This window comes from Euprymna scolopes, chromosome 2, assembly GCF_053919585.1.
Source record: "Euprymna scolopes isolate OS-2025 chromosome 2, ASM5391958v1, whole genome shotgun sequence".
Classification (NCBI taxonomy): Eukaryota; Metazoa; Mollusca; class Cephalopoda; order Sepiida; family Sepiolidae; genus Euprymna; species Euprymna scolopes.
Window position 1 is genome coordinate 127,224,198 of NC_136483.1, and position 16,085 is coordinate 127,240,282.

At 34.0% G+C, this 16,085-nt stretch overlaps 1 protein-coding gene across 3 annotated transcripts in view; it reads left to right on the plus strand.

Moving 5' to 3' along the window:
• The window catches only part of LOC145295982 (E3 ubiquitin-protein ligase RNF123-like), a 911,347-nt gene that overhangs the window by 586,844 nt on the left and 308,418 nt on the right, over positions 1-16,085 (plus strand). For all 3 annotated transcript variants that reach the window (XM_080141948.1, XM_080141929.1, XM_080141938.1), the window contains one exon: positions 4,722-4,858. In XM_080141948.1, the coding sequence (XP_079998074.1) occupies positions 4,722-4,858 (137 nt within the window). The remainder of the gene's footprint in view (positions 1-4,721; positions 4,859-16,085) is intronic.

The following is a 16,085-nucleotide window of genomic DNA, read 5'->3' on the forward strand; positions in this document are numbered from 1 at the left end:
ACTTCCATATTTATTCATTTATATGTGTGCAGTGGACAGAAATGTTGGAAAATCAACTGATAAATTTGATCCTAATGATGAGATTTATAAATCAAAATATGCTTGCACTTGCCTAAATGAATAAATAAAAGTTTTTTCACCTATCTTAACTATTAGTAACATCAAAACAGGTTATTTTGTAATACCATATGTATAGTAATCTACAAAAACACCCACAAAAGTTTTTAAGTTTTTCTAATTTGCATATATATTTTTTAAAGTTTTTAAATAATATTCTATAATATACATGTATAATTGGTGGTGTCATATTTTCTCATATAAACGCAATAATTTTGTCAATAGTAAAATGATTGATGTTATCAGGATGTTAAAAACAGATATTACACTTTGATTTATTTATTTATTTGCAGAAAATATAAAAAAAAGTTTCAGTTAAAACAAATTAGGCCATCAAAATGTAGGAAAAATGGGTGTCATTTGTTATCCTTAGTCTAAAGGGATAACAATCTCTATCCTACATTTAACTAGAATTATCTCCGTCACCACAACACTACATTTACACTAGAGAGTATTCACTTTAATATAACTTAAAATTTGTTGGAAGTTTTATTTTTTCATAAATATATTTATGTACAAAGATTCATTGGTAGAGGGGGAGCAAAAAATGGCAAAAAGTTTGCTTAGTAAAACCCTCCCAATCCTTTTTAAATATTTGACCATCTACTGTTGTTGGGTTTGTTCAGAACCAAAAACTAGCTAATCGTTCTCTAAATAGTAGTGAGATTCAAGTGAAAGAGAAAAGAAAAACAGGGGATTGAGTTGAAGAATGGGTAGTATCCTATCAAGATAAATACAATTTGGGATAGGCCAAACACAAAAAATTGCAACTTGGGATCTTGGAGGATTTTTATTACAGGAGAGGTTAACTAATTCATGTGATGAGCTAAAAAATGAAACTTAGACGAAGAGTTGGGGGTCTGATAAAATGAACCCACATACATATGTGTATCTCTATGTGTAAAGTTGTGTTTTGTTTATAAACTCCTCTTAAGGTTTTAGAGGTAGATCCCCATAACCATATATATTTTTTTAACTAAATTATCCAAGGTACTTGGATTAATGCAGAATGCTTGAGATAAATTTGATGTTTTTCTTTATATCAGTTGTCAGCAAATATACAAGGTTGATATGCTGTAAAACCCAACAAAACAAACCACATCCAAAATCTTAAAAAAAAAAAGATGCAGACATAGTTCAGATGATTATATCGACTTGATATTCATATCAAGTCGATATAAACATCTGAACTCTTAAGTGCTGGGTAGAGAGGATGGCTATGAGGAGGTCATACATGTGGTCATAGGACTCAGTTTTGTGTTACACCTTCAAGAAAACCCTTAACTGTCTGAAGACTTCAGTTCAAACATGTGGCCCCCCATTTTACCTGATTGCAATCCCATGTGTGGGGTGTAATTGAGAAAGAAACTAGCCTTACAACCTGCAACAATAAAGATCAGCTAATTGCCAAGATCAAAAGTGTGTTCAAGCATGCTCCAAATTTAGCTTCCACCTGGAAGTGATGTTGAAGCTGCATTCAACAAAATATTCTCAAAGAAATGCACTGTGATTTTTGATAATACATCAATGATTGACTAAGTTGACTTTTTTTTTCCATTCCAAAAAAAAATGTCAAATTTGTTAAAACAAACTTGTCTATTTCATTTTAATCAATGGGCTACATTATGATCTGGCTTGTATTTGCACAGAACATACATAAAAAGGAAATACATTTTAATTATTTTATTTCATATATAACTTAAAATTGATAAAAATTAAGAAGAGACATGGTAATATGGGATTTAGGGCTTAAAGCAGGAATATGCAACGTATACAAACAAGAAATACTGAATGTGCTTTGAAAGGCATAAATGCTGAAATTTATTGCAACAAATGTCACTTCCTCACCATCTCTAGCCCTTCACCCAATCAATTCTTTGGTCATACTCGAAAACTCAAACATTATATGACATGTAAAAACAAACAAGTGTTTATTAATTATACATTTTTTTATGGTTTCTTATTAGACAATTGCTTTCATTTAACTATTATGCTTGATTCTTTTCATCCAGCTTCTTCATTTTGCATAATTATTGCGGAGGATGAAAATTCTTACACATGGACAGGTTTGCATATATATATAGTCATCCACATCAGTATATAGTCACAGCTCATCAGTGCGGCTAGACAGGCAACTGCCTCAAGCCAATATTGAAACCCGACTGCCTGTACAACAGTCAAGGCTCCTAACTGTTACGCTAATCGGCAGCTGCTGTGTGAGTCATGAATTAACGATGTTTTGACATTTTCTGAAATACCTAAGCTCAATTTGTTTACATCGCTTTATACGCTAATAGTAATTTGTGTATCACTTCTCAATATGCTCAACTCAAGATAAGGAACCTTATAGTCATCCACATACAGTACTGTTTCGCTGTTTCACAGCTCATCAGTGCGGCTAGACAGGTAACTACCTCAAGCCTATATATATATATACAAACATGTCCGTGTGCCTAGAACGTTTTCATCCTACACAATAATTATGCAAAATGATATATATTGAGTACAATATAATAATCAGTAACGTATTTGCTTTTCAATTATAAATATGAAATCTGCATAAATTAAAGTATCATATTTAAGTGTATTTTATGACAAGCCTGTTAGTATATATATATTTTTTTTAAATATAATTATCCACTGACACGTGTTTCATCATCTACGACTCATCAGAGTGGCTGAATCTAGCGAGATTCGAAATCGGGACCCTGTTTATCAGATAAAAGGTGTTTTGAAGGCTTGTCAATGCAAGAATTATTCACTCATCATAAATAGATAAATAAAAAAATAAATAAATAAAATTCAATAATTAAATTCCTCAAATACTTTCAGATGCAATATCCATTTTCAAAAGATAGAAAATATTTGTCCATTCTTTATGCTGTTATTTCTGGTCTAATTTAAAATTGGCCATTAAATTTAATTTTGTTTTGGAATGCTCTTTTTAGGTTTAAAATTACATTAGTCGTTTAGGGGAAATCTATTTTTTTTTTTTTTTGTAAACAAATTTTCTAATCTCAGGGAAGTAATTTTGTCATTCTGTTCAAGTTTTCTAATCTAAGGGAACTAATTCTACATCTCCATCTGAGGGAGGTAATTTACCTGCTTGTGTCTTATAATGCAAATGTTGTTTTAGAAGTTTAGGGAACAGCTCGTTTCCACTTTTTTTTAAACCAATGCTGTAACCTGTCCAAGGAAAGAATTAATCTGCTTGTGTCTTTATTAGGAGGGTATTGAATATTTCTGTTTTATTATTCATTTTTAGTTTTAATTTTTCTATCACTATCGATTCTTTCAATCTGAGATTTCCTTGGTTCTTTTCACTTGCTAGTATTTTAACAATTATGTTTTTATTAGGGTTGTGTGTGTGAGATGTGTGTTTGTAAAAAGGAGATCTTGGAAATGGATGCTGCATCCGAAAGTATTTGAGGAATTTACAATCAGGTAAATAAATAAATATTTATTTAAACTATTGTATTTATTTATTTACATTGACTGAATAATTCCTGCATTGGCAAGCCTTCAAACACACCTTTAATTATATACTAGAAGTTTAGTCCGTCTTTGCTCAGGCCCTATGAACTGTTCATAACGTTATGTGCTTATGTATATATATGCTAAAAAGTTTGACTCATGTCCAGGTAACCTACATCTAAAATTTCAAGTGTTTAGCCCCAAAAATGGTAAAGGAGTTTGATAGAGTCTGCAAAGGTCAACTCTTTAAACTTTGACCTCTTGGCAGCTAAATTTTCACCCAAAAACTGATTAAAAAGCTTGCTGCATGTCTGAATACCCTTTATGTAAAATTTCAAATGTTTAGACCCAAAATTGGCTGAATAGTTTGCTAGAGACCACAAAGTTAAAATCTTTTGAACTTTGACCCTTTGGCAGCCAAATTTTCAGCCAAAAACCGATTAAAAAGCTTGCCTTATTGTCTGAATACACTTTCAAATGTTTACACCAAAAATTGGCTCAGTAATTTGGTAGAAACCGCAGAACTCAAACTTTTTTTAACCTTGCTCCCAATTTTGATCCTTTAAACATTTGTTTTGGGCTCAAATCAAATTAAAAAGTTTGATCATGTCCAAGTAACCTACATCTAAAATTTCAAGTGTTTCGACCCAAAATTAGCAGAGGAGTTTGGTAGAGTTCTCAAAGATCAAATCATTGGACTTTGACCCTTTGACAGCCAAATTTCTGATCGAAAACCAATTTAAAAGATTTTCCCAAATCTCAATACCCTTTATGTCAAATCTCAAGCTTGTGGACTGAAAATTGACAGAGTAGTTTGGTAGGGAAATCTACACACACACACAGATAATTTCACATATATATATGTATATGTATATATATATATATGTATATATACAGTGAAAAGATACAGATATTCTTTTCAGATTACGATGTGTATTATATACTGTACTGTAGTTTGTCACTAATTTTTAATCTCGTATCTTGGAGTTCTACTGTACTAGCAGGCCACCTGGCATTGCTTGGTTGTAAAATACACTTAAATATGATATTTTAATATATAATGTGTGTTTAATCAGTGAAACAAAGTTGTTGCATTTCTGATTCTCCTGTTGTTTTTTCTTTTTCTGCAGGTAGCAGCAGTAGCACTTGCTACCAGAGTAGTGTAGATCCTGGATGTGGTGAGATCCCTAGTGACCAGTCACTCACAGAATTACTTGATGGCATTATTACACTCTACCACATAGCAACACACAAACAGCTTGGCAAGGTCAGTAGAACACAAACAGGGAGCTATTGATCAGTCATACAAATGTCTATTTTATAAACTCTTTCTTATTGTTCTGTTTTCTTCTCCCTCTCTTCTCTAAGTGTGTAATAAGATTTATTGCTTTTGGTTATCATCGAAATAATTTTCATCTTAATTACCATAACCATTACAACTTGGCGGCCAAATATATAATAGTTTAATAAATTATTAGTTTATATATTGTCACAATATCGTTTTAAAATAGTCTGGCTTACAATAAAAATAATCACTTATCATTTAAATAAAATAAATGCCACTTTTAAATTGACAACAGAATTCTATTTTTGGTGTCTTATTCAATTTTGAAATATAATCTTTGTTCTTGTCACATCAGATAGTTTGCTTTAACTTTTTGCATAAATTGCATTCCATTAATGGCTATTCAACAGAAGGTAATGGCATACAAACAAATATTTAAACATTACAAACGATTGATGCTGCTGCTTCAGTTTTGCAATAGAAAGCACATCTATTTTTTGCTTTACTTTAAAATATTTGATGAAGGAAAAAAAAATTTTGTTTCAAATAATTTCTTTATTCATTAGTCTCATTCATCATAAAATGGACACTTACATTATGACACTTAAAGTAATTCCACTTGTTACAAAATGTCTGTGTTCAAAAATCGTACCAGATGAGTAAGAATTTACCCTGTTATGTTTTTAGGTTGCTTTTAACTTGATAACATGAAAACAAAAAAAACAAAAAATAATAATCAATTCTACCATTAATTCCTTCTTCCAAACATAAAACGTATCAAGGAAATTTATAGAAAGCAATGCAATGCAGAGGCATGATTAATTGACATAAACTGAAGCAAATTAAAATATAACAGCGGAATTAGCTATGCAGATTCGCCTTTATATATATATATATATATATATATATATAGAGAGAGAGAGAGAGAGATAGATATGTGTGTGTGTTTATATATATTAGTGTTGTACTGATTAATCGGAATCAGGAATCGGAAAAATCGGTTGTTTTCGGGGTATCGGAATCAGAAAAATGTGTGCCTAATTTCCGATTCCAAAACCGATTCTTTTAATATTTTATATTAATTTTTCATTGCTGATATCGTTGATAAATATTTATTCCTTTTTAACTATTAATAAAACTAACCTCTATAGATCATGATAACATTAAAAGAAGATCTAAATTTATTTTATCTGTGTAAAATAAACAAAATAAAATTTGAAACTTTGTGAAAATTCGCTAGATAACCTTTAGAAGAATGCAGTTTATTTTGAAAGTATTGAAAAAATTGTTTAAATTTAAAGAAATATTTTATCAAGAAAAATAATATCAAACATTATTGCTAATTAAATCAAAAGTAGAATATGATAGTGTTGGATTTTGTCCTGTTAGGTTTTTGTCCCTCCCTTGGCATTGGCAAATATGACAAGGAATAGTGAAAGGTGTGAAAAGGCTTGGCCTTGGATTGAATTTGAAATGAACTCGTGAAATGTCATGCTTCCGTGTGATTTTCTTTGATTCTACCGGTATCATTTATGTTTATACTTAGGGATTCCTACGGTGGCGCCAATGCCATCTAGAGCCCACCAATCTCACTCCCATATATAATGCAATAAAAACCTAGACCACCAACTGAAAGTATTTGGGGGGTAATTAACATCTTTGATACCGTTTGGCTTCAACAATTTGGCAACATAAAATGTAAGTGTATTTTTAAATAACTATTTTAAAGATATTCAAAATGTGTTTCATGATTTGAAAATTAATTACCAGCATATTTTTATTTTATTTTTGTTTAATATTTATTTTAATGTGATGCAGTAGTTCGAATTGTTTTTGTTTTGTTTTTTTTGTAAAAGTCAAATATATTCTTTTGTTAGGTAGAAGTGTAACTTATCTTTGGTAACATTTATTGGGTGGGTTTCTACTAGTATATTTTTTAATTTTTGAGTCATTATCGAGAGTTAAAAGTCGTATGTCGGCCTTTTTTCTTGTTCTCACATAACATCAGGTGAACATAGTGACATTTCTTGGGTGCGTTTCTATCAGTACTTTGATTTCTGAGCTATTATCGAGGCTCGAATATGGCTTAAATAATATCACCATTTTTATTTTAACTCAATAGGCTTTACACTACCATTATTTTAAGTTAAAAAACATTTTAAAATAAATTAAAGTGCAAGAAAAGAAAAGAAAAAATCATCCAGGTAGTTGAAAATGTAGCTTCGCTTGTTTTTGGTAACATTTATTTGTTGTGTATTCATTTATTTCGCCCCCTTTTCTTCCTTTCTTATTCTGAAAAATCAGAAGAAGAAGCAAAAAAATAATAAATTTAAGAATTTATAGTGTCTGTTTTACAGGTAAATTTAACAGAAAATGAGCCTCCATATCCAAGTAATTCTAAATTTTAAATTAGTTGTTTTTTTGGGGTTTTTTTTTTTTTAATATGTTCGCATAAGCGCTTAAAAATATAGAATCTCATTTTGTCTGGGGTGTGTGAGTTAGTTTACATTTGATTCTATTTACTTGTCGTCCCCTACCCGAAGATAGTGTTAGACACAAGGTCGGTTTTTAATATAGGGAATCCAACTCTTCCAAAAGGGATACTCTGGATTGAAACGGCAATGAAACTTGTCTCAGTCTAGAAGGATTTTTCTGTCAGTGGCAGAGGACATAAAGGATAAAGTGTAATATCAGAAGAGATACTACACTTTGAATTATTTATTGGGTAAAATATATAGCATATTTTCACAAATTAGGCACAATACCATCAAATGTGTGTGAAATTGGAAGCTGTGGTAATACTCTATCTTACACTATCTTGAATCATTTCAGTTATCACAATAGCACATTTATTCTAGAGGTCATGATATTTACAATATCCATAATTTTAATTTTCAAAATAGATTTTAAGACAATCCTGAAGAGGGATTTAGTGGGCTACGCTAGTTTTAAATGGGAACTAAATCATCTCCCCAATGATATTTAAAAATAAATATTGCTTAATATTTTACTCTGTTATTTAGAAGCTATGTGTTCTTGGTGCTCGGTAAAATTGCAAGGGAATAAATAGCAGGGTAAAAGTGGCAACGGTAAAAATGGTAAAAATGGATAAATAGGGAAAAAAAGGGACCAAATTTTAAAATGACTATTTGTAAATAAGTATTTACACTGATGGGAGGTGTTAGGTTGTCACTCATATAGTTTAAAAGAGGAATATGGCGTCCCTCCGTTCTTGAAAATAAATATTTTGAAAAGTATTTACTCACTCGGTAAAAATCGTAAATGAATTTCAGGTGTCCGAAAAATTGGGCAACAGAAAAGGGACCATTTTGGCCAGCTAGGAAAAGAGGGCAATTATTGAATAAATATTGATTAATAATAAATTGTAGAACAGTTCTTGTGGGGGATATTGTTTTAAAACGAGGCTAACCCCCTTCCCTCCAATTTTTTGTATTAATATAATAATTGTTGAAGAACTTCTTCTAGACTAGGGTCATTTTTATTTTTATTCTGATCTAAAATCGAATCCAGAATCAAACTTTTCTTTTCGCAACAAAAAGTTATAATTGCAATGGGCGAAAAATGAAAACGGAATAAAAAACACCGATAATTTCACGAGAATACATTATTTACATCTTCGTACCGTCTTACATGTAACTATTTAAAAATGAAATATAAACATTGCCTATAAACACTCATGATCATAAAAAATAAATAAATATAAAACGATTAGGAATTTAAAATAGAGGGTCAATTTCACAAATAAATTTAACGTAAAATGAGCTGCTTTTCCAAAACATTGTAGTGTGTATGGCCTTATGGTTTTATAAAAGGGATTAGGGGGAGGAAAGGATGCCATAGAGGCCACAACCAACATGAAATGAATAACGTTGGAAGGGTGTAGATTCTGACTCCAAATAATTAAAGACAGACGAATATTGAAGGTTGAGAACCGACTTTATTTACTACCAACAATTTGTATTAGGAGAGGCAAAGTGTTCGTAGGATGGAATGTGATTTAACAAAGGAGATGAATGTTCATAAAATGTTTGTAGGTATGTATGAATTGACAAGGAATGAATGTTCGTAAAATGTTTGTAGGTATGTATGAATTGACAAGGAATGAATGTTCGTAAAATGTTTGTAGGTATGTATGAATTGACAAGGAATGAATGTTCGTAAAATGTTTGTAGGTATGTATGAATTGACAAGGAATGAATGTTCGTAAAATGTTTGTAGGTATGTATGAATTGACAAGGAATGAATGTTCGTAAAATGTTTGTAGGTATGTATGAATTGACAAGGAATGAATGTTCGTAAAATGTTTGTAGGTATGTATGAATTGACAAGGAATGAATGTTCGTAAAATGTTTGTAGGTATGTATGAATTGACAAGGAATGAATGTTCGTAAAATGTTTGTAGGTATGTATGAATTGACAAGGAATGAATGTTCGTAAAATGTTTGTAGGTATGTATGAATTGACAAGGAATGAATGTTCGTAAAATGTTTGTAGGTATGTATGAATTGACAAGGAATGAATGTTCGTAAAATGTTTGTAGGTATGTATGAATTGACAAGGAATGAATGTTCGTAAAATGTTTGTAGGTATGTATGAATTGACAAGGAATGAATGTTCGTAAAATGTTTGTAGGTATGTATGAATTGACAAGGAATGAATGTTCGTAAAATGTTTGTAGGTATGTATGAATTGACAAGGAATGAATGTTCGTAAAATGTTTGTAGGTATGTATGAATTGACAAGGAATGAATGTTCGTAAAATGTTTGTAGGTATGTATGAATTGACAAGGAATGAATGTTCGTAAAATGTTTGTAGGTATGTATGAATTGACAAGGAATGAATGTTCGTAAAATGTTTGTAGGTATGTATGAATTGACAAGGAATGAATGTTCGTAAAATGTTTGTAGGTATGTATGAATTGACAAGGAATGAATGTTCGTAAAATGTTTGTAGGTATGTATGAATTGACAAGGAATGAATGTTCGTAAAATGTTTGTAGGTATGTATGAATTGACAAGGAATGAATGTTCGTAAAATGTTTGTAGGTATGTATGAATTGACAAGGAATGAATGTTCGTAAAATGTTTGTAGGTATGTATGAATTGACAAGGAATGAATGTTCGTAAAATGTTTGTAGGTATGTATGAATTGACAAGGAATGAATGTTCGTAAAATGTTTGTAGGTATGTATGAATTGACAAGGAATGAATGTTCGTAAAATGTTTGTAGGTATGTATGAATTGACAAGGAATGAATGTTCGTAAAATGTTTGTAGGTATGTATGAATTGACAAGGAATGAATGTTCGTAAAATGTTTGTAGGTATGTATGAATTGACAAGGAATGAATGTTCGTAAAATGTTTGTAGGTATGTATGAATTGACAAGGAATGAATGTTCGTAAAATGTTTGTAGGTATGTATGAATTGACAAGGAATGAATGTTCGTAAAATGTTTGTAGGTATGTATGAATTGACAAGGAATGAATGTTCGTAAAATGTTTGTAGGTATGTATGAATTGACAAGGAATGAATGTTCGTAAAATGTTTGTAGGTATGTATGAATTGACAAGGAATGAATGTTCGTAAAATGTTTGTAGGTATGTATGAATTGACAAGGAATGAATGTTCGTAAAATGTTTGTAGGTATGTATGAATTGACAAGGAATGAATGTTCATAAAGTGTAACTTATCTTTTGGACAATGGAGAGGGTTAGGGTAGGCCGGTCATCCTGCTGTTGGTGATGCGTGCTTTGGCTTGTAACTGGAAAGCGAGTGACTCTTTTCATCAGCAGCATCTTCGTCTTCTTTCTCCTCCTGTTTCTTCTTTGGTTTGTGTGAATTAGGCATTGTTTAGAATTGAAGGCGTTTGGCCCATAACATGAGAGCGTAGTCGGCTTCAGTTCACTGGTGCCTTATTTCTTTTTCTTCTTCATCTCTTTAGGTCGGGTGGGAGAATCTGCCCGTGTGTTCACTGACGCAGCTGGGCGAATCTCCTCTTCCACCTTCTGTTCCCTCATTTTATAGTAGCAAACCGGCTCCCAGCGACTGTGATATTTGAGGTGTTTATTTTAGGCGCGGAGCTCTGCCATTGGTCGATAATTATTTTGTGGTTATCTTATTTTTTTCTTCCCAAGCGGAAGCAATGCGTGGAGCCATGTGCAAAAGACGATTTTTCATTTTGTCTCTCATGGTGGATGCGTTAACATCCGGTTCGCTGCTAATTCTCATGTTCCCACATGTGTTACCAATTTTAAATTATGTGTGCTTATTGGAAGAGGGGGTGTCTAGTTTTTAAGCGATTACACATGGTTTTACAACGTTGCAAATCGAACTCAATTTAGTGGGGAAACAATTTAGTTAACATCCATAAAGAATTAGGGTGGCCAGAAACGATGATCATTTAACGTTAAATTTGAAACTGATCTCACACTCTTCTAAAATGATCGCGGTACTTGTTCAGTTTACGTCCCCCATTAAAAAACGAAAATTAAAAAAACAAAAAAGAAACAATTATATTCTACATACCCGTTATGGAATGAAGTTCTCAAAAAGTTTTCACTTAATATCATCAAGTAGTTTTGTTTTTATCGCTAAAACCATTCATTCGAGGCATTCGAAACAGTCAATCTAAACTATGCCATTAGCATTGATTTTGGTCGAAATATAATGGATTACTTTCCTTTGATATCAATTAAGCGATTTATTAGAGAAATTCCATGTTCCCGAGATTGAAAATAAGCTGTAAAAACAAAACTACTTGATGAAATTAAGTGAAATTTTTTTTGGGGGGGGGGGGGTATTGGATTGTGTAGTGGACTTTCGGTCAGCGTTCAAGTTGTGGATAACTTGACAAAGACTAAAGTTACCTCTCATGAAAGAGGAGAACTATTTATGGCACAATGGGAGATTCCATTGTGCACACATGGGCCAGTCTATTCTTTGGATTATGATTGGCTGAATCACCTGATTGGATATGCTTGTACATAAATACAAGCCCTCAGTCCAGCTCAATCTGGTGTCAGTCTTGTGCATAAGCTGGACCCTTGGTAAGTGTTGCTGCTATTATTATTATTATTATTGTTGTTGTTGTTGTTATTGACTACTACAGCTCTTTTGATTATTCTACATCTCCCCTCTTCCCCCCCCCCACGAGTAGGCTGGGTTGTATGAGAGGTGTATCTCTCTTTTAGGCCTAGTTTGTTGTGTGGTAGTAACTTAGAAAGAGCTCGGGGAATCCTTGATGATTGAAAGCGTGAGGATATATGTGTGGTTTGTTGTTGGGGTTTGGTTGCTGTGTATGTGCTATTACAGGGAGACAGTGGGAGATGCAAGAATGTAGTATCGCTTGAGGGAATTGTTGGTCCTAGTGTTGCACTTGGTATTGGGGTTGGTGCAGGCTTGAGTTTGCATTTTCTGAGGAAACGGCGGTTCCTAAGTGTGATCCTTCTGGATCCGTTAACCCTGATTCGGTATTGTCGATCTGGTAGGGAACTGATGATTTTGCCCGTTGTGTTCCATCTGCGATTGACTGGATTTTGGATGGCTACGGTGTCACCAGCTTGTAACGGTGGAAGGTTGTAGGTATAGTTATTGTATCTTTCTACTATTTTTGCATTGCGGTGGTGGAGCATTTCCTCGCGGTGTTGTGCCGCTGACACCCATTCAGGATGAGGCTTGTAGAGGATTGGCTGTGAAGGGATGGAGTCACGTAATCGACGGTGAAGTAATAATTGAGCCGGTGATAGGCCAACGCTTTGGATTGGGGTATTCCGATACTGCAAGATGGCCCGGGCAACACTGTCATTGTCCAAGGAACCCTGGGGGGCCTGTGTTTCCTTTCACAATCCTCTTTGCAGTTTTTACTGCGAGCTCTGCCCTGCCATTGGATTGGGGATACGCAACAGAAGATAATCTGTGCCTAACACACCATGTTTTCAGAAATTCTTGAAACGTGCTGGAAGTGAAAGGTGGGCCGCCATCGGTGCTGAGTTCTTCTGGGGCACCATATGTTTGGAACAGTTGTCGGCATATGGACATCAATTTGGTTGTAGTAGTGTAACCTGATTCTAGGCGGTATAGAATTAGCCAACCAGTTAGCCTATCTGCGCAGGCAAGGTATGTGTGATCTCCAATATAAAAAATATCCATGACGATTTGCTGGAATGGCCACTCTGGGGATCGTGTTAGAATGATAGGCTCCCTTGGTTGACTAGGTGCGATGGTTGAGCATACCGTGCAATTCGCCCTAATACTGCGGATTGATGCATCCATCCCTGGCCAGTACACCGATTCGTTTGCACGTGCTTTCATGCCGACTACTCCTTGGTGTGCAGAATGCAGGTAGTGTAGGACCTTTTTTCGTTGTGTTTTGGGGATAACGATCCTTCGATCCAACAATACTAGACCATTGTCAGTGCTAAGGCGGTGCCTCACCTCTCAATACTCACGGACTTCGGGCGCAGTGAGATTACATGTTTTTGGGAAGCCTTGCTGTATTGTGTCTATTAATTTGTTATATTGTTGATCGCCACAACCTGCTGAACGAATTAGGTCTGGTGATATCATGGCTATATTACTGCTGTCTGAAAATGTTGCTATTAAGGCTGTTGACTCTGTTATGTTGCTTATGTTGTTTGACTCCAGTATATCCATTTGAGAAGGTTTTGTTGGAAATACTTTGAGGAGGGCTTGCACCATCGCCACTGGGTGGCGGGAGACTGCATCAGGGCCTCTGTGCTACTTCCCGGGCAATGCTGTATGGTAAATCTATATCTCAGGGTCTTTTCCTTTAGTCTAAAGAGCCGGGGGTTTTGGATCTTGCTCAGATCACGATCGCCAAATATCCCCTTCAGAGGTTCATGGTCTGTGACCACTATGATGTTTGGAGAACCCATGATGAACATACGGCATTTCTCCAATGCCCATGCTATTGCTGCTGCCTCACCCTCTATTGGTGCGTATCTGCGTTCAGCATCCGTCAAAATCTGCTGCCGGCATATATCAGATGCCAACCTTCGGAACAGCAGATTGGGGCTTTTTCAAGGGTACATTGGCAATGTTTTTGTAGGAGTAGGAAGCCCATTCCTTCTTTGCTCCAATCTGGAGCAAGGCAAGTTGCTCTGTCTTTGTCAAATGTTGCTACCCCCTTCTGGACTAGGTGAATTATAACTCGCTTGGAATCTTTGAATGCGTCTTCAAGGTTTTGATTCCAAGCAAATTTGGAGTTTTGTTTGACGAGGTCCCGAAAAGGCACCATAACTGGACCCAGTGAATATGCCCAGGCTACTTGGTTGACAAGCCCAAACCATGATCTGGCGTCAGTAATTGTCCTTGGGACTGGAAAATCCTGTATCGCTTGTATCATGGACTCAGAAGGGGTCACTCCTGAAGAAGTTATCTGGAGGCCTCCAAATTGTACGACATCTTGACAGAATTGGAATTTGTCGGTGTTGAGCACAATTCCATTCTTAGCACATTGGAGCAGGAAATCGAAGGTATGATAAAAGGCTCCCTCAATGCTAGTCATATAGCAGGGTATCGTCTACTATCTTCACCTTGCGTGGGATATCATCATATCTGCGAGTGTAAGCATCCCCAGATGCGACATATCCTTGAGGCATCCTAAGATACATGTATCTTTCCCACTCAGTTATGAAGGTGGTTAATGGTTGAGATTCTTTGTCTAAGAGAATCGAGTGGTATCCATCAACAGCGTCTAGGACTGTTTTCTTTGTTCTAGACGCTGTTGATGGATTTGAAATCCAGTGGGCAATGCCCGCACAGGTTCGAATCCTGTTCGTACCGCCATATTGGATTGTGTAGTGGACTTTTGGTCAACGTTCAAGTTGTGGATAACTTGGCAAAGACTAAAGTTACCTCTCATGAAAGAGGAGAACTATTTATGGCACAATGGGAGATTCCATTGTGCACACATGGGCCAGTCTATTCTTTGGATTATGATTGGCTGAATCACCTGATTGGATATGCTTGTACATAAATACAAGCCCTCAGTCCAGCTCAATCTGGTGTCAGTCTTGTGCATAAGCTGGACCCTTGGTAAGTGTTGCTGTTATTAATGTTATTATTATTATTATTATTATTATTATTATTATTATTATTGTTGTTGTGTGTTATTGACTACTACAGTTCTTTTGATTATTCTAAAACGGGTATGTAGAATATAATTTTGATTATTCCAAAACGGGTACGTAGAATATAATTGCTTTTTGAAATTTTCGTTTTTTAATAAGGGACGGGATGTAAACTGCACAAGAACCATGATCGCTATTCTTTCCGTCAATTTAAAAAAATGTTCTAACACGTAATCTATAAAAGTAATATTTCATTTTTGAATCGGGATTTAGCTGCGTGTTAATCTACAAAGTTGTCGTTGTTGTTGTCGTCGTCATCATCATCATCACCATTTTCACTTCGTTTTGTTTTTGTTTAATTTTTTATAGCAAAGTAAATCAATATAATAACCTTTCAAATTTTTATAATTAAAATAAAATTTTAGTTCATTCATAGAGAGAAGGCACAGAAAGCTCACGCAATCTCATGTTAAAAATGTTTTTCTAAATTGTAACATTATTATTTAGAAATCCGTTCGTAACAATGAGAGGTAGCATTGTTAAATATGTTCTTACATTGTTTTCTTATTTTGCCTACCAATCTTCGAATATTTTCAACTATTTAATTATTTATGTAAGTAGCATGTAAATACGAACTGATACAATATAGCTTTGTTTTAAAATAAAATTAAATGTTTTGTTGTCTTATAATTTTTAATCAATTACAGAGCAAACTTTTGAGAAAAAATATATGCAGACATTACCCTGGGGTTTATGTAATAATTTGAAAATTTACAAAAGAAACAAAACAAAAACAAATCTCTAATTTAATATGTATAAATTTTAAAAGAATCAGAATCAGAATCTGATCGGAATTGGAAATTTTGAAAGGAATCGGTAATTGTATTGGAATCGGGAACAATTTTGGAATCGTCCCATCACTAATATATATGTTTATTTTTTAAAACACTTTTAACATTGTATTGTGGTTTGACTTGCATCAGTGTGATCTGATGGAAGTTTTGTATCGTATGATATTTCAAGAAAATAAAAAAATGAATGTCGGATTTTAAATTAATGAAATCTCTTCTGCAAAAATCCCACAATAATGAAATAG